Genomic DNA, 25847 nt, shown 5'->3' with positions numbered 1-25847 from the left:
TCCCAAAAACTAACTTTTGGATCCCGTAGGGAAAAAAAAAACCAAAACAAAACAGAAAAGGGTTTACCAAAGAAAAACTTTTTGAGGTCCCAATATTCATGTGGAAAAGTAGAAAAACCTAGAGCTAGAATTATTCTATTCTATTCTATTCTATTCTGTTCTGTTCTGTTCTATTCTATTCTATTCTATTCTATTCTATTCTATTCTATTCTATTCTATTCTATTCTATTTTTTCTAGTCTTATCATGCAGCATGGCCTGTCTCAACTCCCTCTTATTAAATAATAACCAGTAAATTTATTTTCTGGGCATCTATAGATAATTATATTTTATTTATTTATTATCACACTATATTATCTATAATTTGTTATTTATATATTATCAATTTACTCATAACAAAGCCTCATTTAAGTTATATAGTTCCCTTTAGAATTTTCCAGCTAAATTTCTTTGAGAGCTATAAATAAATCTTGAACAGATTCAACTGATGCAATATACTGCTCATCATTTGAATCTTATATTTTGCAGTGTCTCTTTAACACTTTACTCTGTCATATAATCTATTCAAGATGTTGTGAAGAAATAGAGAGAGAGAGAGAAAATGCAAGTCTTACTTTTCCTATCTGTTCGTGTTGAGGGGCTCCTCCCACGACTTCGGTAGTATGTGGACTTCGAAAATGTCCAGCTCCAACTGAGTAGCCTGCATAAGGGGAGAGAAACGCATGAGGCACATCATTCCCCGCAGATATATGCTTTTCTAACTCTTTGCATTGAGGTAACCAAAACTACTCAAAGTGACTAGCTTACAGAGAACCTCAAAAAACATTTATATTACCTTAAAATGGGCATTTAAGCAATTTAAAGATATATATTATAAAAACAATGATACAGGTTTGAATTTCCAAGCTCTCTATATTGAAAATATGACCTTGACACTTGATCTGTTATTGTCTGTGTGATATGATTATCAAATGGTCATCCAGGATTACAGATGCAACATCTGAGAGTACACAAAACTCTGAAGCTCTCAAAGGACAATCTTTACAGGTTTCATGCAATCTTTCTATTGCAGGGACTTTACATAAATATATAACTTTGTGTGATAAGAGACAGAAAATGGGTTACATTTCCTGTAATACTTCAAGCCATAGTTCAATCACATAAGGTAATGTCTGAGGAATTCTGTTGGAATGATAGTAATATCCTACTTGTTTTATCACTGCCCTTTCTGAACACAAAATGCTCACACTTAAAGCACGTATGGGTCAAACAAGCCTGTGCTTTGTTCAAAAACAAAAAAATCTACAGAACATATGTACTTTACTGTAAAGAGAAATGATGTCACAAAATATGTATGTTGTAGAGATATAGGGGACAAATATGATATTCTCGACTTGTGAAATAACAATGAGGAGGAAGGAGAAAAGGATAATGAAAATGGTTAAACTTTGAGAAACAGTCCAAGATAATCTTAAAAACAAAACTTCTATAAGGAAGAAGTCAAAATCATAAGTTTTAGAATATACTTCACAATGCTCTTCTTCAGCTAGGAGGTCATTTTAAGATCCATTGGTTTTCATTTGCTAGTCTAAGAATTAATGCATATATATTCAAAGCCATGTATTTAAATGAATGCATTAATACAGAGTTAGCATAAAAACTTCCTAGGGAGCCAGGAGTGGTGACACACACCTTTAATTCTAGCACTCATGTGTCAGAGGTCAACTAGGGCTACGTCATGAGACCTAGTCTTAGAAAACAGAAAAGAACAATGAAAGGAAGGAAAAGAAGGAAGAAAAGAAGGAAAGAAAAAATAAAGGAAGAAAAAAGGAATTGGGGAGGGGGCTTCCTAAGATGAAGTAAGCATTCACCACTTCCTACATAGGGATGCAGCAATGACAATGCTACCTGTGTCAGTATAAGATACACAGTTAAAGAAATGCAGCTGGCTTTATGCTTAATTGAGACAGTTTCTGATATACCTAATTGTTACTGGCCAGTAGGGTGCATATATCATTTCTAAGGCACAGATAATTCAAGTTGGTCAGATTTTTACAGTACCTAAGTAGCTTCCAAATTTTACTTGGTTCTGTCTGTCTACAAATGCTTTGTATTGGTTTGTAGTTATATTGTAGACAAAGACGGTGCCAGTCCAGTACGATGATCCCGGGGCCCCCATCACAATTAAATCCTGCAAGAGAAAACTCAGGATTTGAAAGTTAAATCATACCACACCAAACCTCTTGCAAATATACAACATTCTAGGCAAATAGTCAGGAAAGGCATTTTGTATTGAAGCTTAAAAAGGGGAACATTTTATTAATTTAAAACCATATGTTAAATAGCCAGAAAAGCTAAGAATAGAATTTTAGAGAAGAAACTCTGGAACTTTTTGCCCATTTACCAGTGGGTTTCAAATATCAAAGGCAGGGCCATTAGACACTAGAATAAGCTTTGGGGACAAAGGCAATGTGGGTCAATGAAAGACAATCATCTGTGTGTAATTCATTAGAGTTCATTACCAGGATAATCATGTGTTACCAGAGAGTAAAGGAGACTTAATTTATTTCAATTTGCAAAAATCACTGAATAGTGTCCCTAACAATCTCAGCTCAGATAATAAAAAGGCTAGTGAAATTTAGGGCATATTTTAGCCTAACTAGGAAGGAAGGAAGGAAGGAAGGAAGGAAGGAAGGAAGGAAGGAAGGAAGGAAGGAAGGAAGAGTGGGCCAGGCTCTTGCCTCTGTTGCATAACAACCCAGAGCAACAAAGCTAATTAACATATAGTATATGCTCTATGTAACCCTCAGCTTTCAGTGCAGTCAGTTCAATACAAACTAAAAGAGGAATTGTTCTAACATGTTAACATGGATAAAGGCAATGAAGCCAAAGTGATAATGTCTTATCTCCATGGAGTTAGAGACCATTTATGGAATTATAATGGGTTTCTGAGAAAACCTGCAACATTTATTATTGTTATTATTACTACCATTTAAACTGAGGATAAGATATAATTGAGTTTCGGGTATCGGAAAGAGGTCAGGATTATCTCTGATTTTCAAGGGTATTGTAAGTTTAAGCCTCACTACTATCATAATTTTAATGTAAAAGGGACTCATTTATCTCCTTCACTTTCAACTAGTAATTAAAACAATATGTTTGGATAGATATGTTCATCTTTGAAGTTAGCAACATAAATAACTAGCTACTTTAGACTTCCACTAAATTCTTGATCCTATGTAGTATTAGCCTTTTACAATTTTACAATTTATAAAACTACAATTATAATTTTCTAAAATTACATGTAAAACAGATGGTGGTGTGAACATGGTAATAATAGTCTACAGCTTAAGATCACTTAAATGTTACTCACTAAGTCTAGAGAAACCCCAGAATTAAGCTTCTATACATATACAATCACTGGAGGTAGTATTAAGCTGTTACCTGTGTGTAAAAACTAGATATTCCAGCTTGACATGATGCAAAATTTTCTCCAAATTTTCTCGTATAATCTAAAACAGAAATTCAATATTGGTTTAGACAAGTTGGAATATATATTTTGAGACAGAGTTTGGCTGTAGAGCCCAGGCTGGCCTTTAACTCAAAATCCTTCTGATTCAGTCTTCTCATGGTTCAGGTTGAATTTTTATCATAATGACCATTCACCATAGTTTTATTTTTCTCAGAGGTTTTCACAAACATGAGTCTTAAGATCTGTGTCTTATGTTCTACTTTTGAAAATAATAGTAATTTTCATGATTTAAGATCATTCAGTTCTCCTGTATTAACCTTCAAATTATCATCATGAATCACAATTAAAGGTATTTCTCCCTCTGTTTCCACTTTATGGGAAGTATTGGCAACACATAACTAAAAGTTAAAATGAATCACTGAGTGAAAGGCCAAGAGCTAGAATTTTAGTCTTTAGGTTTACAGTTCCCTGAGTTACTACATATATTGGAGGTGCACAGCGATAATTCTGTGGGACACACAAGTAGAATGGCTATTCATTCACCCAGCAACGCACTCCCTTTCCATGGTGACTTTTTGTCTACATGTGGTCACAACAATGGGAATCTACCTTCTTGGCAAAATCCCACACTAAGCTGTCATGTTGCATATAAACCCCTTGCTAGATTCATTTCTCTGACAAAACTGAAACTCAGGGTCCTGTGACTGAACCTCCTCATCCTGCTCCACATCCCACACCCCCAACCACTCGGCCACTCTTATTCCCTGTGTTTAGTATTTTCAGATTTTACATATAAATGTAATTGCTTGTTGTTTTCTGTGCTTGGTTTACAGTGTTCTCCATACTCATGCATGGGATCCCAAATGGCAGCGCTTACTAAAGCTAGAGGATAGTCCATTGTATGTAAGCGCACATACATGCACCACCCATGAGTCCTTTGCTCTCACACTCCCGAAAGGACCATAGAATTGTGTGTGGAGTTTCTATTTTCTTTATCTTGAGAACCTTCTGTAGAGTCTCTCATGATGCTCTGTAGAGTCATTCATGCCACCTTGGCTAATATTTATCTCTCATCTTTTTGGCAAATAGCCATTTCAAAAGATAAGAGGTGATCTCCAGGTTTGATTTACAGTCTGTGATGGTTAGTAACACCAACCACCCTTCATAAAACCATCAGCCATATCTCTGCTTTCATTGAAGAGAAAAGATCTTGGTTTAACTGACTTGCAATCAGGTTACTGGTTTTGTGGTATCTCTTTGATGAGTTTCCATATATATTTGTGTAATGATCACCACATCTGAGAATGTTTGCACATGCCTGACTCCAGCTTCTCTCGCTGCTCACTTGATGCCTTCCTGAGCTATGCAAAAACTCTGATGCTTGCCCTACTGCCACTTGTCCCTTCCCTTTTGTAGCTTGATCTTTTGTTGTGACCTCCAGGAAATCATTACTCTCTCTGTTACTCTCCAGAGGTTCCAGGCCTGGGGGCTTCACAGTCAAGGTTTGATTGCATTTTAAGTTTACTTGTGTGTATGGTATAAGATAATCAAAGCAACCCTGAGATTCCACCTTACACCAGTCAGAATGGCTAAGATCAAAAACTCAGGTGACAGCAGATGCTGACAGGGATGTGAAGAAAGAGGAACACTCCTCCATTGCTGGTGGGATTGCAAGCTGGTACAACCACTCTGGAAATCAGTCTGGCAGTTCCTCAGAAAATTGGACATAGTACTAACCGAGGATCCAACTATATATACCACTACTGGGTATATACCCAAAAGATGCTCCAACATATAACAATGACACATGTTCCACTATGATCATAGCAGCCTTATTTATAATAGCCAGAAGCTGGGAAGAACCCAGATGTCCCTCAACAGAGGAATGGATACAGAAAATGTGGTACATTTACACAACGGAGTACTAGTCAGCTATTAAAAACAATGACTTACTAAAATTCTTAAGCAAATGATGGAACTAGAAAATATCACCCTGAGTGTGGTAAACCAGTCACAAAAAAAACGCACATGGTATGCACTCACTGATAAGTGCCCCAAAGCTCAGAATATCCAAGATACAATTCACAGACCATATGAAGCTCAAGAATAAAGAAGACCAAAATGTGAATGCTTCTTCAGTCATTCTTAGAAGGGGGAACAAAATCCTCACAGGAGGCAGAGGGTGGGAAGGACTTGGGAGGAAGAAAGGAGGGAGAGGGAAAATGGGGAGCTAGGATCAGGTATGAGAGGAGACTGATATAATATACAGAAGGTCAGGAATTTGAACAGAGGTGTGTAGCAATGGGGGACAGGAAACAGGGGGTAGCCACCAGCAGCTCCCAGATGCCAGGAAAGCAAGAGGTTCCCAGGACCCAACAGGGATGAGATTATCTGAAATGCCCAACAAAGGGGTGCGAGAACCTGTGGAGACCATATCCAGAGGTTAGGCAAGGCTCCCCACTCCTCTCCAAATTCTTAACTCAGAAGGGCTTCTGTCTAAAGGAAGTACAGAGACAAAGTGTGGAGCAGAGACTGAAGGAAAGGCTGCCCCACCCGGAGATTCATCCCATATACAGACACCAAACGCAGAAACTACTGTGAATGCCAAGAAGTGCTTGCTAACAGGAGTTTGTTATAGCTGTCTCCTGAGAGGCTCTGCCAGATCCTGACAAATACAGAGGCAGATGCTTGCAGCTGACTATTGGACTTAGCATGGGGACCCCGATGGAGGAGTTAGAGAAAGGACTGAAGGAGCTGAAAAGGTTTGCAACCCCATAGGAAGAGCAACAATATCAACCAACCAGATCCCCCAGAGCTCCCAGGGACTAAACCACCAACCAAAGAGTGCACATGGAGGGACCCATGGCTCTAGCAACATATGTAGCAGAAGATGGCATTGTCTGGCATGGATAGAAGTCCTTGGTCCTGTGAAGGCTTGATTCCTCATTGTAGGGGAATGCCAGAGCAGTGAGGTGGGAATGAGAAGGTGGGAGGGGGCACCCTCATAGAAACACGGGAGGAGGGATGAGAGAGGGGGTTTCTGGAGGGGAAACTGGGAAAGGGGATAACATTTGAAATGAGAATACATAAAATATCCAATAAAAAAAAATCCAATTTCACTCTTTTTGCAGGTGGCTGTTCAATTGTCTCATGCTACTTTGCTGCTATTATCCCTTCCTTCCTGCTTTGCCTAACAGAAAGAATCAAGACCCACGTGGACAGATGTGTAAGGTCTCTTACTGCAAAGCTTTTGGAGTTTATTAAGTGACACAGCCCTGCTTTTTCTCCTGATGCTCTTTCCTTCATAAACTTCTATGAAAAAAACTGAGGCCCACTTCTTCCTTTTGACAAATTACTCCATGGATGTCTCTGCACTCCCTGCCATGACTTCTCACCCCTTTCAAGTGTGTGCTATGTTAATAAGGCTATGCTCATATTAACTTCTAAAAGAATATAGATAGGTATATTTTAGAAAAATAATCCTGCAGGAAAATGTTTAAATACATAAAATAAAACTATAAGGCAAAAGAGAATAAGAAATATACAGAACTCCAGACTGAGTTTTATTGCAATTGAAAATTTAATATGCATATTTTATCTTCTTGCATTTAAGGTAAAATATAAACAGTTATTAAATGGACTTCTCCAGGACATCAGAATCCAGATATGAAAGATCCTAAAATGATCAGAACCAGTGCCTAAATTTAAGTATGAGTTCAAAGTTCTAACAGGTAATCAAGGTTATCTTTGGAGGATAAGGGAGATAATAATAGTATTTTTTATCATTAAAATGAATTGGTGTTCATCATATTTTTGGTGTTCTAAAGACAGTTTTAGAGTTACTGATTGTTATAAATATTATCTTGACAGCTACTGACATTTGTCCCAAAATCTAAATATATATCTTAATTCTGTACATAAAATACAGGTTTCCATTGAGACAGAGTTACCCAAATTTAGACCAGTGGTTTCAACCTTCCTAATGCTATAACCTTTTCATAAAGGTCCTCATGTTGTGACGACCCCCCCCCATTGTAAAATTAGTTTTGCTGAGGGTTCACAAGTGAAACTTTGCTAATGTTATACATTGTAATGTAAATATCTGTGCTTTCTGATGGTCTTAGGTGACCCCAGGCAAATTGTTATCTGAGCCCCAAAGGAGATGTGATACACAGGCTGAGAACCAAGTGTTGCTATAAACAGTAATTCCTTACATCTTCAAGGAATATCTTGGGGAACAGGAAGTGGGAAGGCTTTGCTCTGACTAGTGCCTTGAATCCTTTTGAAGACCCCTACAAGTTTCTAGGAAAACAAGAATTATGGTCATTTTTTTTCTAATAAGAATTTTGTATGTAATTTCATGACTTTGAGGATCCTATGGTTTCCCTGACATTAGACATGCTTAGACTGATTTGAAAATATAAATTTAGTACAAAGTTGGATAGTTGCCAACTAGCTTCCACAATTATTCAAATGAAAATGAAGAATTGCTTTTCAAAACCATGGCATGTTTGTATAAAGTATCGATACTGCACAAAGTAAACAAAGGAAGGATACTGTTAGTTAACAATGCCCTTATGAAGGATATTCTTCGTCTTTGAGCAGGCAAAACTGCAAATGCAAACGAGTGGACTCCTTCCTTTGCTTCTCTTCCTCTAGTTCGGTCAAGTCCCACTTACCTTTGTAACACGGGGCCATCCTTTTACTCAGTTCTGTCCGCAAATCAGAAGGCATGACGTAGCAAATGCCAGTGGGGAGTTTGTTATCGCTCTTCATGTAAAAAATATTTTTCCACCTGTGCCCACAAGTCTGGATAAAACAAAAAGTCAAACAAAAATATGAAAGTCACACCTCGAAAGTCTGATTCCAGGACTGGTCTCAGTTGGTGGACCCACTTCAGTACCTACCACGATAGAGCCATTTTCTCCAGGCTGTCTGGAAAGGGTGACCCCCAGCCACTGGTTATCCCTCTCCTCCAGGCATGTCTTCCCACAAGGCTCTCCACTGGGGCTACCTGCAGTATTTGGGAAAATCTCATCAGTTTTGTTGAAAATTTTTCTAAAGGCATAGAGTAGTTAAAGCTAGACCCTGATTCCCAGGGTTTCTCTTGCCCCATCTTTGTCTCATCTTGTATTCAGTTCAATTTAGGAGTAAAACTGAGTTGCTCTCTGCAAACACAGTTGTTCTCCACACAAGCTGAATCTTCTTTGCTGAAATGACCTCAGAGCGATGTTGTAGAGGCCATGAAGAAGTGGCCTCAGTGGTATAGGAGGTAGCTAATTATCCTGAACAGGATGAGCAAGGTCCATTTGATACAAAACAGAGGCTGATGATTGGAAAAGAATTTGTGTTTTGCCTTTCTTACCCATTTATTAACATCAGCCAAGCACTCGTGAAAATGACTGAGCGAGTAGACAGTAGAGTATATAACTAGCGTACCAATAATGCATAGCCTTTGAAACAACATGCCCTGTGGTTTAGGCTTAGTGGAATGACTGGTGTTTTCAACAATGATGAAAGTTCTATGAAAACAATACGGTGTTGGGGGAAAAAAGTCAATGGGCACACTTTGGCAAATGCATAAATTGCAGAAACAGCCCAACATAACAGAACTACTCAGGTGCAACCCAGCCCTGCTGAAATGTAGAGCAGTCGTCTTTATGGCAATGATGTTTTATTTGCCAGCACACACCTTTAGCTTTTGAGTGGGAGCCCCAGTGAGATTCTGTGTTTGAGTGATTTCACATCATTAACTGGAGGAAGACTGAGATAAGATGGGGATCATAGGGTTTTTTTTTCTCTAGCATTACATTCTGTTCTCCTTAGTTAACACTTGAATATTCTGTGCTTAGTTCTGACAGCGGGGGGGAAAAAAGCCACAGCATTGATTCGATGAGGTAAGTGTACCGGAAGCTGGAATTCTTTATTTTGAACACTGGTCACAAGTTTTTATAGTGTTATAACAAAATGTCTCACACGCATCTTTGTATCATTAACTACCTGTTTTCCTCTCTTATCTGAATCCTAGGTAGAGTTTCCTAGGAACACTCACAACGCCTCCATACAGAAAGATAATATATTTAAAAGGAGATCATTTGTATTGACTTTCCTGAGTCATAAAGATTCTGTGTAAGAAGTGTAGGAAGATATTTATGAATATATGTGTGGATTTCAAACCATCATTCACAGAAATACCTAATGCTTTAACACAACCGAGCTTACGGGAGCTGCCCAAACTCTTTCCTGGAGTCCTAGTCAGGGGATCCAGCCATCCCTGTCCATTCCAAGGGTTGCTTCAGATCAGGTCAGAAGCATGGTTAGCATAGAACATTGATAATGCTTTGTTGGCTTGGTTTCCTGGAAACCAATGATGTCTTCTACTACTAATGGATAGTCTGGGAGATTGACTGAGAAATGAAGGCAAACAGACCCAGAGAAAGAACACTGCTAAGCAACAGGAAGAACAGTTCGCTGTGGTCCAAACCCTGATAGAGAGTAGTCTTGATGTACACAGAGCTTCCTATGTGAGAATGATGAGAGAAGGAAAGGCTGGAGAAAGAAGAGGAAAGGAAGGAAGTCCAGGAAAACAGAACCTGTTTTATAATGTTCCATTATACACTCCATTTTGTGAGCTCTCAGCTACCATCTTCCAGTTCCAATAAACTTCACTCTAATTGCTGAGAAGCATTCAACCAACAGTGTTAGCCTAACACAGGGAGCTACTAGGGCTACATGATTCCAAACCAATACAGGAGAAGTAAGAAGGGGAGGCCAAAGGATTTAATTTTCATTGGGATGCAGTTTTCAGTTGGAATTGTCTTTAAAACCACCAATATTTTAAAATTAATGTCAAAAACGCACCACCAAAGGCAGCCAGGCTATGTGCAGTTGAAGCTCTGTTACTATAACAATAAATGCCATATAATCGAAAATACAAAACTATTTTTAAAATTATAGTCAACACCAGCCAATCCACCTGCAGTTGTCATTGTTAAAGACAAGAGTGCGTGGTCCTCCGAACGCCACCTTCCCTGTTTGCATGGGGATGAAAAATGGGTGTTTTCTTCAAGATCAGGTTTGATATTTGCAAACAAATGTTCTCTTCTCTAGTTAGTCACCAGACGTTAAAAAACAACAAACACGATGCTTTGGAACCATGCAAATGATAGCGTGCAAATTTGCTAGCTGAAAATGGCCCAGAAGTTCATATGTGCAAGAATAGCATCCTGCATGCAATTATGTGTTTCTTAGCTGAGCTGTTCCCTACGTTTTTAAATGAACATTAGAGACACCTTTGCCAAGTTAAGCTGTTATCTGTTTTATCCAAGCTGCTTCCTGCACAGTAGAGTTAGCCCTGCAGAAGACAGTTACTGCTGTTACTGCCTAGCCTTCCTGTTCTCTGTGCCCCTTTCTTATCATTTCAGCACATATCTCTCCATTTCTGGTTTTTTTCTGAGTCCTTCAGAAGGACTTCTGAACGACCTGGCTTGTTTAGAATGACTTCTCTGAGAGCCTGTAAGGCTCTAGGCTTTATTTCCTGTGTTGCCCAAGTCCCTACTCTTAGTTCTCTGGTTAAAGCAATGATTCTTAGAAACAGAACAACGAGCCCTCCAGAAGCCACAAGAAGAGGTGTTTATTTTGACATGAAAAATGCTCAGACTTTCTCAGGATTCAAGTGGTGAGGCTAAGTTGCTCTTGAATGGGGCATGTGGAGGCTGGGGTTAAGTCAGACTAGACACAGTCTTTCACATGTGTTATTATGTGGTATCAACAACAGATACTGTCTAATTTATAGGCCTCTGATTTGTGGTAATTTAAATATATATATATATTTACATAGTGTGTGTATATATTAAACGATATAATGTATATCACTTATCTACTTTACAGAAAAGACTCAACCTTAGAAGTCAAGAGCTCTTAATGGTATAGGCTGTGATCGCTGGGAAGAAACGATGATGAATAGTAACCAGTAGGAAGGAGGACTTTGTTTTGACTGGGATTAGCTGCATACATTTGTTTGCAGCCGTTCTGCTCTGCTTCTATGGTTCAGCACAGACCTTATTCATCTTCATTGTGGCCAAACCCAAATCTTATTAGCCATCATCCCATCCCAACCCAAAACCCAGAAATATGTGCTAAAAATTGAACTTCATAAATGGAAAACAATAATCAGTCTTCTATTTGTGTTACATGTCTTGATTCAAAATGGGTCAAAAGTACGACTATGAAGCCATAAAGAAAATTCATAAAATAATAAAATTGTGAGGAATTATTTTAACAGGCATACACTTATGTATACACACATCCTCCCTTCATACACACTCACACCCACACATCTACACATTGTGATTATTTCTTCTTTTTGCTTCTTGACATTGCTTCCCACTGAGACAATCCTCAACTTCAACCACAATACAGAGAGGCTTTCAGTATGTGTTACTAGGCAAAATTAGTTCCAGGAATAGTCTGCAAGTCACCACTCCAGTTCTGGAACTTCCTTGATTTCTGGAACACTTTCTCTTCTCTTTGGGAATGCCAGAAAAATCTCAGCAGAAGAGTCAAGATGGCCCCATCTTATGCTTTTCTTAGACCGTTGAGAGTTCCTTCCCTCAGCCTCTGTGCTTGTAAATCTACTGTTCCGTGTGAAGGAGTTGAATGGTCTTGAGATCACCCAGGAGAATTTTAAACAAATACCAACTACCTCCCGTGCCCCTCCCCCACCACGAGTACTCAAACCCAAGGCTGATGGGTTGTGGGGAGACCAGGCCATCAGCATTCAAAAATATCTCCCAGATGACTGTATTTGGGGGTGAAGCTGGGTTTAAGAACAACTGTTTCAACAATGTAGATGGGCAGGCCCTTTCCTGTCTAATTACTGGGAAACTTAGATTGCTTTCAAAATAGTAATAAAAGATCTGTCCTGTTGGGTTTCAGCTAGGTAATGAGAGTAGGCAATTAAATACTAAACATATTTTCTTCATGAAGAAATTTGATATTCATTTTGACAGAGGTGACATTTGCAAAGACTGTCACAAGAAAGCTAATTTTCCTGAATGTCCTTGACAAGACCATAAAAAAAGAAATCCATATTTTATTTTACCCAATGTCATGCTGCAGTGATTTATATTCCCATTTTCAAGTCAGCTTATACATTACCAAGCTAAACTTTTAGCAAATCAAATCTCAGTTCCATGATTGAAAAAGTATTTTACATGGTTGAAAACAAAAGAGGTCAGCAGAAATTAGCATCTGATGTTTTTCCACTCTTTTGCACTAGAATGGCTAATTTGTGGCACAGTTGACTGCATTTCCCCAGTACAAATTAAGGAAAAAAATATTAAAAACCATCCTTCTTAGTCCAAGAATTAAGCCCAGTCTTATTTTTTTCAAATTGAAGAAGAAAATAGGATATGTGTGTGTGCGTGTTAGTTTTAAATCTCAAACTAATGATTTCTACCAGCATATGTAAGTGAAACTTAAAATTCTTAATGGTCAAAAATAAGTTGCTAGTACAAAGCTAACTGGGTACTCTTCTTAAACACACCTCTTCCCCTTTTGTTTTGCTGTTCACTGCACACTCTAGCTGGACAATGGAGTGCTAGATATACAATCTTCTACATCTCCTCAAGGAGGAGAGACTGGTTGTGTTTTGACAGTAGCACTCAGGCAGCGTAGAACACTGCTGCTCAGATAGCAGGAAGGTACTTGATACACAGTTGTGAAGAGGGATTTTGAAATACATTATGCCACCATAAAAATTCCTCATTAGATATGACAAAAGACCATAATGTTTTCACCAGACTGGGATGGAAGAAAGAGTCACTCTGTTTCTGTGCCCCCTGATTTTCTTTCACAATACTATTTCCCTGAGCTTTAAGACGTAGTAACAAATAGAATGGAGGAAATAGCAGATTGAAATTGCAGATTTTTCCATGTGTGTCTGGGAGGAGCATGACTTAAAATGGTTAAGTCAGTTAGGATCTGTGTTGTTCCCATACAGAACAAGACAAGTGTGATGTATTTGGGCAAGAACAGGATATAGGACATATGTGAACATTAGATGATGGTATTGTCAATATATCTTAAGGATTTGGTTAAACACTAAGATGCATGTAGATCATAGCAGAATCCTCTTGTATATGTAGCCATCACTTTATGGGAAGCCTCAACGTGAACACTGTTTTATTGTCACAGTAAAGCCAGAAGAATGCATTATTAATCCTTTTAGTCATAGGAAAATTGATTCATGTGAATGTGAAAAATTGTGTTTACAGGTGTGTGCACGTTGGTTAATGCTTATGTGTATTTAGAGGTCAACACAGGAGGTGTTTCAGTTGCTCTCTGCTGTGGTTTTTGAGGTAGAATCCCTCACAAAACCCAGAGTTCATCTATTTAGCTGGACTGGCTGGCCAGTGATATCCGGGGACCCTGTCGCCACCTCCCCAGTGCTGAGATCAGAGGTTTGTTACCATGTCTGGCTTTCACATGATGCTGGGGGTTGGTCTCAGAGCCTCATGCTTGCACAGAAAACACTTTGTCATCTGACATCTTACCAGCCTCCAAAACTGAGTCACTGAGTCTTAAACTAAGTCAAGAACCTGCCCAAATCTATGAAGCCAATAAATCAAAAGATTACAATTTTTAAAAATTGATATTTAAGTTGCTTCCCACAATTCTAAAACATCTACCATAGAACTCTACAAATATTCAGCTATGTGAATTAACTGAATTCAATTTTACATCCTAAGTCTGTTTTTCCATCTGAGAGTGTGTAAAATATAACAAATCTGCCCAGATTGTAAAATCAGCTTTTTTAAACGTTAGGGTCTCACTGTAACTCAAGCTGGCCTGAAATTCATCACACAACTCATGAAAAGTCAACTTTGTATTGTTCATGAAGATTCTCCATTTCTTAACCCCTGTCCTGCCCTGGCCCTTCCCTCCCTGTTAGGCACCTTCTTCAGTATTGGGGCATTTCCACTGAAGAAATAAGGACCCAACGGAAAGGTCAGTCCTCTTTCTAGACCTTTGAGGACTTGAGTGATGTGCTTTGCACTGGGGAAGGCTGGGACTTTTTGGTGAAATGGTGTGTGTGGTTTGCTCACCTGCGTCACTCTTCTGTGGATTCCCTAGCAGACATGTGGTAGGGGCACTCAGGCTGACTTTCTGGACTGTAAAAAAGTTCATCTGCTCCTTCAAGCACTCCTGGCATGCTTTCCGGTTTCAGAAAAATAACAAAAGCCCTTCCTTTATATGTTACTTTTGCCTTTTAAATTTGAAGTTCTATTCTATTGCAAGATAAACATACATTTAAAACTTGCCCATTCTACTTTTTTTTTTTTTTTTTGAGACAGGGTTTCTCCGTGTAGCCCTGGCTGTCCTGGAACTCACTTTGTAGACCAGGCTGGCCTCGAACTCAGAAATCTGCCTGCCTCTGCCTTCTGAGTGCTGGGATTAAAGGCATGCGCCACCATGCCTGGCTCCCATTCTACTTTCTTAATTAATCATAGAAGATGAACAACTCCTGCTTTGTCCTATGTTCTACAGAGTCACTAATTTAAGGTAACTTTTTAAAGGAAGTAATAACTGCTGAGTGAAAATAATAAAAATTCCATTATCTAACATATATCCAAGCATATTTAATATTTAAACATTATATATACACACACATATATACCCACCCACACACATACACACACACACACACACACACACACACACACATACATACATATATATATTCTGCTTGCTGAGTTCAAAAAAAAAAAAAAAAGAAAAGAAATCACCTGGAACTAAAGTGACAGATAAATTAACAGCTTATAAAATGCACCAGTACATAAAGTTGGAGATTATGGGAACTTATGCCTGTGTGTACAAGGCTTCCTAGTGCTTAGTAGGTGTTCAATAAATGACAAATGCTTCCACTCACGGAACGTGCATTCTGCTGGTTTCAATTTAGACACCAGGGGGCGCCCACAGTGCCATGAGATTCAGCAACAGTCTTCAGCTCTAACCCAAATGGCCCTTACATTTAGTTTGTTCTACTAGACCATAAGTACTGTTAATCCATTCATTATATCATACATTCTATGATTAAAACATGCGGTTTTCTCACACATCTAATTAAACATGGTGGTGATCTTTCTAAAAGATAGCAGTGATGTGGGAACTCAATAGCAATTTATATTGACAAATGATGAAGAGAAATGGAAACCATAGCTCTGGCATTTTGAAGGTGGCACAGGACAGGAAAAGCACCAAATGTCCAACCTCCTGCAAATCTAGAGCCAAGCAAGAATGAAAAGATAAAATTAAATGTCAAAATGATAAAACACTATCAAATGTTTTCCTTCAGTTAAGAAGAGGTCTTTAAATGTGATCTTAGGATGGCTAGCAAAATCTGATATTGGCTAGCAAGCATGATCAATATGTATGAAAAAAAATTATAATCCACAAAAAAGTATAAAGCCAGATATTGAAGTCCTCTAATTCTTCACTACTCTATTCTATGCTATGCCATGCCATGCCATGCCATCCCATCCCTATTCTAATTTTGTTCTCTTCTAATTCTATACTATTCTATTCTAAATGTTTCACATCACAATTACTAGCACCATGATGTAGGCGTGAAACTTCATAGATGTGACTTGATCCTGAATTATTCTAAAGCTTCAGAACTGTAGAAAACAAGGTGACTTGTGGAGACCTCATTCTATGATCTGGGTCTCTACAGGTCTTTTAGTCGCAAGTTTCTTCAAAATCCTCTAGAAAACTCATACAACTCCTTGTAAGAGCTATAAGAGAAAATGTACTCCAATAGGTATATTTGGTAAAAATAACTTTCTTGTTTACTACATCTTTTTTTGTACCAGCATAGATTTAATAGCTGTAAACACATGTATTAATTATTTTTTTCTAAGTATTCTTGAAGTAGGCATTATCATAAAAGTCAACATCAAATATGAAGTGCCTTTAACAAAGGGAGACCGACCACTTGTTAAAGGACATACAACTAACTCCTAGTGGGTGCATGGAGCTGGAAAGAAATGGTCAACACAAGCAACCAGCTCTCCAGGTCAGCTATTCAAATGTTGGCATTCCTAACAATCCAATTCTGTACTAAATCTACTTTTAAAATAATTTAGTGATAAAATTTAGTGACATTTGTCTCCAACATTAGAAAATAATAAAGGAAAAAAAATCTACTTTCATAGTTTTCAGGTAGTTTCTTAGATTTAAAGATTCATTTGGAAAACTTATGGAAAGTTGAATAATTAAATTTTTTATGTATTTATTTGTATGTGCCTGTATCTGTGCATGTGTGCATGTGTGCGTGCGTGTGTGTGTGTGTGTGTGTGTGTGTGTGTGTGTGTGTGTGTGTCTACAAATGCAAATGCTGTCCCAGGAGCCTTCAGCTGGTTATCCTGTCTCTACCTCCTGTTAGTCAACACAACAAGTGCCTTTACTCACACAAGCAAGATAATTCAAAATTCTAAATAGAAAATTAATCTGAAGAAACATGCTTGCATTTAAAACTAGAGTAACCAATGTTGAAAATGTTATGCTCCTATTTTACAGTTCACAGGTAAAATAAATAGAGAAAAAAAGAAACTATAGATGGTCAGGAAGATAGGAAGGTTTAAGGGAACTCAGTGAGGGCTTGCCACATTGTCCCTGCCAGTGAAGGCACACACCAGGGTGAGGAATTAAAGATATCAGGAGGCATTTCTCTGCAGGAAGGTGAGAGGCTAGGTAGACTAAAGCATTGCAGAAACGATGACTGGCACACAGAAGTTATCAGATACAACGTCCAGTAGAAAACATTCATAGGAAAATAGTGCCTGAGCCAAGAGTAAAGTCCTGCTACCAAAGTTTCACAGATGTTGTAAGCTGACGTGTTTTCTATATATCAGCTGTGATTGGAGCCTAGCCATCAAGGACTGAGACCTCTCTCTAGTCCAAGGTGTAATTTGAAAAGAATATAGCTAATTCACTTCATGGAAGTAGCCACCCTCCCAAATAAAGGTGTCTGAATATAGGTATGCTGTATTCTTTCTGAACATATTCATTATGAATTACAGTGTTTGAAAATTGAAAAAGAATGCTCATAATTGAAAAAGGTAGATATAAACTAAGGACATCAAAAGAAACATGGATATTACTGAGCCCGGTCCTGTCACTTATAAACTCAGCTCAATGTTCTGATTCCCCACAAAGGAGCTATTTATGAAACTTTGTGCTTTTTAAGGCAATCGCTTCCAACCTACTGCTAATGCAGTCTCATTGGGGGAAAGCTGAGATTGGCAACAAAGCCTGTAAAATCCCACTAACTCCATTCATTTGGTTCATATTGAGTTCTTCCTGTGTGATCATCAAACCAAAGAAAACCAGCTTACTCCTCAGTTCCCCCCATTCCAGAAAGCCTATCAGATGTACCTGACATTTGTCCCTGCCAATGTATATCTAAAATCATTAATGAATCACTTATCCTGCGTCTCTTATCATCTAGACTGAGTTCACTGAGGTTTTCAGTCTTATTTTATTATTATTTTATATATAATATATTATTATTTTAACTTTATTTATTAGACACAGCAGGCCAAAGGGTTTAAGGAAGAGCAAGTAGGAAGGATTATTATCGCTTGCTCTCATTCTAGACTTTACAGTGTCCACCAGTTAAGATTACATTTAAGATTACATTTAAGGTCTTCCCAAGGTTATTGATGAGCAGATTTTTCTCTAACTCAGCGAAACTACCTGAGTTCTTATCTTTGGGATGTCTAGGGTCTTTTCACACCTCCAGTCACTTGCCCTTTTTCTAAACCCTCTTATCCTCTGACTTCCCCGATGCCAGGTGCACATGATTTTCTTTCTGCCTTCTTGGCTCTCTCTTTATGAGTCCCTTCCTATCTTCCCCAGTGGTCCCCAACCACATATAAACCTTGAAATCATCCTTGGACCTCTGGAAACTCCTTCCTTTCTTGGACAGACTTCTAGAGACTTAATTCAATACAGGGCCACTGGAACTGGTATTCTTAAACACTCATGGTTTAAGTTTGAAATGGAATTGAGTAACCCTATTCTAGGCCCTTTTCTAATTGTAGAAAGCCTCGTTTCTATCCTTGGTCTTCTGATTCTCTTCCCTACAGCTTGCAGATTAAGCTCATTCATCCATATGGCTTTGACTGTGCCCTCTATGGCAATCAATCTTGACTCTGACTTACTGGAACGGACTTCTCTCTGTCATTACAAGTAGACATCTAACTCATAGATGTCTATTTTTCTGTAGAAGTAGATTTCATACCAATGAAATACAAGGCTTTCCCAGAATACCTGCTGTTCTACCCCTTTGGTGTACACACCACCATTAACTATATCTTTGATCATTTCTTCTTGACCCTGTTACTTATTCAAAAAGTACTGTTTCTGAATCTATCCTCTAAACTTCTGCACAACCTGCTACTGTCCTAGTTAGGAACTTATCTCCAGTAGCAGAATTTGTCTATATTTGTTATACTATTCTTAATCTTGACTCATTGATTCCGAAGTACTCATCATACCATTACTATGTGTTAAATATATAATCTGAAGACATAACTTCCCTATGATTCACATCATAGGATCTGTTCATAGCCACAATGAGTTCCAGAGATAATCTCTGTAATCCCCCATTCACAGCTCCCTGCAGCACAATCCTACACAGTTTTCAGTTCTTCCAATGTACTGTGCTCTCAATGTCCTTAGCTTTCCATGGCAAATGTTTGATCTGTCTGGCATGTTTTTTCTTTCTTTATTCTTTGAGAATTTTGTACATGTATGTGATGAACTATCACCAGATGTAGCTCCATTTCCCCCAATACCTCCTTCTCCTCATTTCATTATTTCCTCCACCTTCTGCCCCTACTCTTCTCTAATAATCCACCAAGTCCAGTAGGCTGCCAATAAGTGCAAGGCTATGGAGCCAATCCATTGGAGCATGGGAACCTCACTGTGGTCACACCCTCAATGGTGTATTATTTTTACAATCTCTTTCTCTACCTGAGACTTACTCTGTCCCCACATGGCTCTCAGTTCCTCAATACTTTGTTCTTGTCATTTGATCTTTCCAACACAGTTTTGTACAATAATGAACACATGATTGGGAAAACTGCTGTACAAAGGATTTTGTGCATTTAGGTCTGGTCCTTAGACATCCCTTAGCTAATGACTAGATGAATACATAAAGCCTTATGCACAATTGACTACTAATACCTGGCCCCAAACCTTTCACAAAAGAAAAGTGTCTTAGTCATTAGAAATATTAACCAGTGAGCATCTGATCTTATATTAAAAAGAAATGTATTAAGAAAGCTTCATCTCTCTAATTAGGGAGATTGGAGAACTTCTCTCCTTTTAAAATACTCATTTTTATTTTAATATATATATATATATATATATATATATAATACACACACACACACACACACACACACACACATATGAGCTGGCTTCACAGGTAGTTGTAAGCTGCTTGGTGTGGATGCTGAAATTGAACTTGAGTCCTCTACCAGGGTGATTCATATCTTTAACGACTAAGTCACTTGCCCAAACCCAGCTTCTGCCATTTAACCTGGGAGTTGATTAATGGCGTCCTCTATCATGATTTTCTGTGTTCAGGGTAGCCTGTATTTGAGGATGGTTTTTCAAATTGACCATCTTTATTAACCTCGGTTTCATAAGCTACAATTTTAAGCTAATTGCAAACAAATGAATATTACAAAAATATATTTGAAACTTTAACAGTTAAGTGTTTGTATTTTAGTATTACAAACTCTTGCCAATCAGGCAGAAATGATGCAATACTTAGAAACTCGACCCCTTCCCAAATAGAGTATGAAATATAAAAACAGGAGATTTTCCTAAGGCAATGTTTCCAGAAATACATTCAAAACCATTAATGGTGACCTAGTTGCTATGGACCATTGGTCTTTCCAGGAAGAGAAAAAGAAGTCCAGGCAGGAAGCTTAATAGAGTGGCCAGAGCTCTGCATCTGTAAAAGAAGTGAGGGTCATACTCACTCAGGCACAGATACAGGAGAGCCCCCACCAAAATGAAGTTGTAGGGAGTTAGTGCTGTTCAGTAGAAATGTAAAGTGCATTCAACACTCATTTTTAACTGAAGGGTTGTCATATGACAAAAGCAAAAAGAAATGTTCAATCAATTCAAAAAAGTATGTAGGTTATTAATACTAGTTTAAGATATTTTTTATGAGGTAATCATAGCTTAGTTTTGAACTGTCTTAGATAGAGCTTCTTACTATGGGCATTCCCTGTCTCAGAAGCCACATGTGGCCAGTGACTAATCTATTGAACTATATAACTGGGCAACTTTAAATTCTATTGCCCATAAAGACAGTCATTAAGAGCTGTAGTACCTCTCTTTCTCTTTGTCTACACACACACACACACACACACACACACACACACACACACACACACCCAGAGAGAGAGAGAGACTAAGGGAGGAGAAGGAAAGAGGGAGGGGGAAGGGAAGGGAGAGTGAGGGCAAGGAGAGTGAGAAAATGGAGAGAGAAGAGAGCAGAGAGCTATTCTATTTTGGTAACTATAAACTATTAAACACCCAGAGTGTCAGGCTGGAGAGATGGCTCAGTGGTTAAGAGCACTGACTGTCTTCCAGAGGTACTGAGTTTAATTCCCAGCAACCCCTTGGTGACTCACAACTATCTGTAATGGGATCTGATGCCCTCTTCTCAAGAGTCTGAAGAGAGGGATAGTGTACTCACAGAAAATAAATGTCTTTTTTTTTTTTTTAGTCTAGAGTGTCTTGATAACCACATACATTTTGTATCATTGATGTGGTGTTGTGTTCTGCTTTGTTGAATACTGGCATTTCAAGCAGAGATCATGCTTAAAAATGTACTCATGGAGTTGGCATTTTTATCATCCTGACTCTAAAACTATCAGTGACCAAATAAACTCATTAAACAACTCCTAGTGAAGGTACAGAGTAGCCGACAGAGAAGAGGGTAAACTGCAAATCACCTGGAGCCCCTTAGACACTATCTCCACAAGTAGGCGTAGACTTACATGCTCCTGAGGGGAGACTACTTTTTTGTTCATGGAAGGAAGTAGCAAGAAACCGAAAAACAACAGAGGCAGGCAGGGTGCCAGAGGGAGGCTGAGAACACAGGAAGAAAACACCCTCAGGGTTGCTTAAACAACCCCTTGGTCACCTCAGCCACCAATTCGTTCTACTGAAAGGGTACTGCCAATATCTCCCCTGAGCATGCTAGATAAATGAGTACTCCTGTCTCCTGCTCAACTCTGATTATGGTTATAGTGAATACAGCATGGTATGTGTTAGCATTAGCCATAGGTTACACTAGGGTGGGAGAGCACAGGAATCTATTGGATCCAGCCCTTTATCTGACCTACTAGAGAGACTTGGAAACAACCGAAGATGACTATTTGGAACTGAAGAGCCAATGGACAGTTTAAATGACTGGGCACTTTATAAACCATGATAAAAAGTAAAGTTCTTCCAGAGGCAAGAGGTTACTTACTGCCAATAGCTCTACCTTAGTATAACCATTTTCATGGACCAATGACTTCATTCTTATTTTGTTTCATTTAAATTTGTTATATTTTTGTTTATATAATTAACATTTTTTACTTAGTTTATGAATTGACCCTAATTACTTATTTTGATAACATTTTACTGCAGACGTCACATATAGTCTTAAAAAGATAAATAAAGAACAGCTAATTTTTGAATAGCTGGTACGTATTTGATACTGAGCTAAGTATTTGGGGTGCGAGTGGGGCAGGGGTTGAGACAGGGTATAACTTAGGTCTGGCTTTCTTGGAACTTGCTATATGGACCAGACCGATCTGGAACTGAACTCAGAGAGTTCTACCTGCCTCTGCCTCCTGAGTGCTAGGGTTAAAGATATGTGGCACCATTCCTGGATAGGCTAAGAACGTTTGAACTTTAGAATATAATCAACCACATTATAGATAAGACAATATATCATTATAATTAATTATATAAATAATATCACTCAGAACATACAGAAGACTTCGTGTATATATAGATAACTTTCTCCCTCATTTCTTTCTTCACAAACACACATACACAAAATATGTTTATAAGTAGTGATGCTTAGTCTACAAACTTTGCAATCTTAATATGTTTCTGCTAATCAACTGGTGATCTTTTAGCTTTCTTTCTGGACATTAGCGTCAGTATTTTACCTTCTAGATTTAAATTACTTTTGAATTTGTTCTTAATAAAGGAACCATTTTCTCCGTAGAAACTGAGAATGTATTGTTCAGAGTCTTCTCTGAGAAGTAAGTTCAGGCATGCTCCTTACAAAACTCTTCTGAGTGTTCCCATAGCTGAGACAGTAGCCATTCAACTGACTGGGACCTCAGACTCATTTGTGATCTCTTTCATCTCAGTATTTTTGTTGTTGACTCAAATCTTGAAGGTAAAAAAATGTTGCTTTGGCTTACCATGGCTGAATTTTGACCCAGCAAACAAGTTGATGACGATAAAACTTGTGCTTTCCCCTTATTCAGCCATCCCAGAACTTCATATCTCTTAAGTAACCACTGTACTCAAATGCCTCTGTAGTGAATTCTGTGCTCCGCACCCCCAGTGAACTTAGGTTTTCCTTTAATTGACAGTTGCTGACATCTAAAAGTTTATATAATATGTCAGGACATGATCCCCTTTCAGTTAAATACAAACATCCAGAAATAGATGGCGTATCCTCCAGGCAGGATGTAGCCACCAGAGTTTCTAATGTCACAGAAAGAATGCCAGGCCCATAGAAGAAGAAGCTGCTCTTTCCTGAGACCCTTTGAGGAACTGCTGTCAGATCAAGGCTTCACTCATTACACAACTCTCTCAGGTAATGAAAATACCTTTTTTTTTTTTTAAGTAACCATTCTGAATGCACAAGTCTGTGAGTCTTCTATGAGCCCAGGTCTGCCCCTTGGAAGAGGGGATGCCTAATGATGCTCAGAGGCCCATCCCTCTTTTATAAAGAATCAAGTTTCATAGTAGGGTTTTTTTTTCTAAGTAAAATTTGTTTTGTTGTTCTCTCCCCTTCCCCTTTGTCTTCCCTCCCCTCCCCCTCTTCCTCCTTCTCCTCCTTCGCCTCTCCCTGTGCTTTCCTACTCCCAGAATCCTTTGTACTTTAGTGTCAGCCGTAGCTTAATCCAGTGTACACATAACTCCTTCATTCTTATGGGTGCTGGGGTAAAAGTGCAAAGAAAAGAAACAGAAAAAAAACAAAACAAAAACAAAAAACAAGCAAACAAACAACGACGATGAATAGAAAAGGTTTATGACAAAGTCAGGTATTCTCAAGTAGACCTTCCACTTACAGATAAATATAAAAAGTAGCAATTCTCACCCTTAGCTCATCATCATCGATAATGGATCATATCTCCAGACAGTACACCAAAACCCTTCATTTAGTTTTTATCCTCACTGAAGATGTATACCTGAAGTGATAACCCTGAGTCTAGGTAAGTACTTTTGAAGAAGGAACCTGCAGCTCTCTGTGTGGGAGCCCTGAGGAAGCAGAAGCAGTACAAGCATACACTAGAGCTGCTGTGAGGGGAAAACATTGAGCAATATACACAGCCATGCTTAACAGTACTGAGAGCAAGATAGATCTAAATTAATATTAGTTCCCCTTTCTTTCCCCATGTGTCTGTGCGCAGCAACTTTGCTTTTGACTTTGAAACATGAAACTTGTCTCCTCTGCCGTCAGCGCACATTTCTCAAGTTGCTGAAAACCTAAATAAAGACAGAAACGAGGGCTGAAAGACAGACCTGCTTTACAGGAGAATTTGAGGGGAGGAAAATTAGTAATTATATGTCAGACCTCCTATATTTATGATTTTAACAAAAGGCATGCTGTTTTTTTCTTCCCATTCTTTTATGGTAGGTAGTGTCATTTTTAAAGGAAGGGGAAGAAAAATCCCTGGGCTACATGGTGGGATATAGGCTAAATGGTGAGATATAGGCTACATGGTGGGATATAAGCTACATGGTGGGATATAAGCTACATGGTGGGATATAGGCTACATGGTGGGATATAGGCTCAATCAAAGTTTCTATTCCTGATGTGCAGCTCACGCTAGAACAAAGTTGAGAAGTTGGGTCCTCAGCCAGAGAGGGGTTTTAAGGCTTTGAAACAGATTTTACACATGGAAGAGTTCTAGGACTGGTAGAAGGTAGCTTGCCAGAAGCCACCCTATGAGACTTCCCCTGAAAGAGGTTTGGAAGATACTGAGATCACATACAGTTGCAAGCAAAGGAGAGGAAAATACTCTCAGGAGCAAGCTGGCATGGGGTTAAAATTGAAAAGCTTGTACTTTAATCCAGAAGAGACCAGCATCATAGTGTCTTCCAGGACTTGCCCAACAGTGGACCCACGAAGGGGAGAAAGTTCATTATGTCTTGTTTTGGGGACCCAACTCACCCAGCTGGAGCTGTTCGCAGGTCTGGTTTGGATTCTTTCTGATCCCGCATCTGTAAATCGCCCCAGGATTGACCACTGAGGCATTAGAGAGCCAGCTGGCAGTGGGAGCCCCCACGATGAGCCTAAAGCAAGAACCATGCAAGTTCGCTCAGACGTGAACCAGTCTGCCCACCCACTCTGCCCCGTGTTGGCTTGTGACAGCTGTGCAGTGGTCAGCAAGGGAAGTGGCACCCACCTCCTCTTCCCATGACTGGAGACCCAGGACTCAGGAGCACCCTGGGGGCTGCCATCCCAAGATAAGTTAGTTCCAAGGCTCTCCAGTGAGGCAGCTGGCTGAAGCCAGGTCTTTCTCTGACCTCCCAGGAGGGCGGAAAGTTTGATTCATACAAGGAATCCCAGAGGCGGAGGCGCTGTGACATGCCTCTTGGGGAGGGCGCACTCACCAGCGCTTCGACCCGTGGCTGTGCAGCACCACCGAGTAGCCAAACAGCGTGCCGGAGGGGCCCTGGTACAGCAGTGCATTCTCCGGGTCCAGGTTGTAGGAGTGCCCGGTTGGCACCCCGAAGTACAACAACAGCATCACCGCTTCCCGGAGGGCGATCCCTCGGGACCTCGGTCTGCACCTCGCTTCCGCAGCCATGCGCTCTTGGTGGAGAACATTCAACACAAAACGGCCACTGACCAGAGTTGCACAGGATGCGACGGTTGGCCAAAGAGAAGAGCGCCCCAAGAGATGAAGTGCAGCAGCGTGTCCGGTGCTGGCAGGCGACAGGGGCGGAGAGAGGGACGCCAGAAGAGGAGGGGAATTGGTGGCCACAGGCGGAGCGATCGTAGTGGCCAGGGATGCTTCAGGCTCTGGCCCACGCCCCGTTTC

At 39.3% G+C, this 25847-nt stretch overlaps 1 protein-coding gene across 1 annotated transcript in view; it reads right to left on the bottom strand.

Moving 5' to 3' along the window:
- Positions 1–25847, bottom strand: part of Itga4 (integrin alpha 4) — a 77689-nt gene extending 51842 nt beyond the window's left edge. Inside the window, exons 1-7 of the mRNA NM_010576.4 lie at positions 25417–25847; positions 24974–25095; positions 8379–8485; positions 8151–8280; positions 3444–3511; positions 2061–2190; positions 614–699 (exon numbers count right to left, since the gene is read on the bottom strand). Coding sequence (NP_034706.3) covers positions 614–699; positions 2061–2190; positions 3444–3511; positions 8151–8280; positions 8379–8485; positions 24974–25095; positions 25417–25613 — 840 coding nt within the window. The 5' untranslated portion in view covers positions 25614–25847. The remainder of the gene's footprint in view (positions 1–613; positions 700–2060; positions 2191–3443; positions 3512–8150; positions 8281–8378; positions 8486–24973; positions 25096–25416) is intronic.

The sequence above is a fragment of the Mus musculus genome, chromosome 2 (genome assembly GCF_000001635.26).
Source record: "Mus musculus strain C57BL/6J chromosome 2, GRCm38.p6 C57BL/6J".
Classification (NCBI taxonomy): Eukaryota; Metazoa; Chordata; class Mammalia; order Rodentia; family Muridae; genus Mus; species Mus musculus.
The sequence above is the reverse complement of the archived record's forward strand: the minus strand, read 5'-3'. Positions and strand labels throughout refer to the sequence as shown.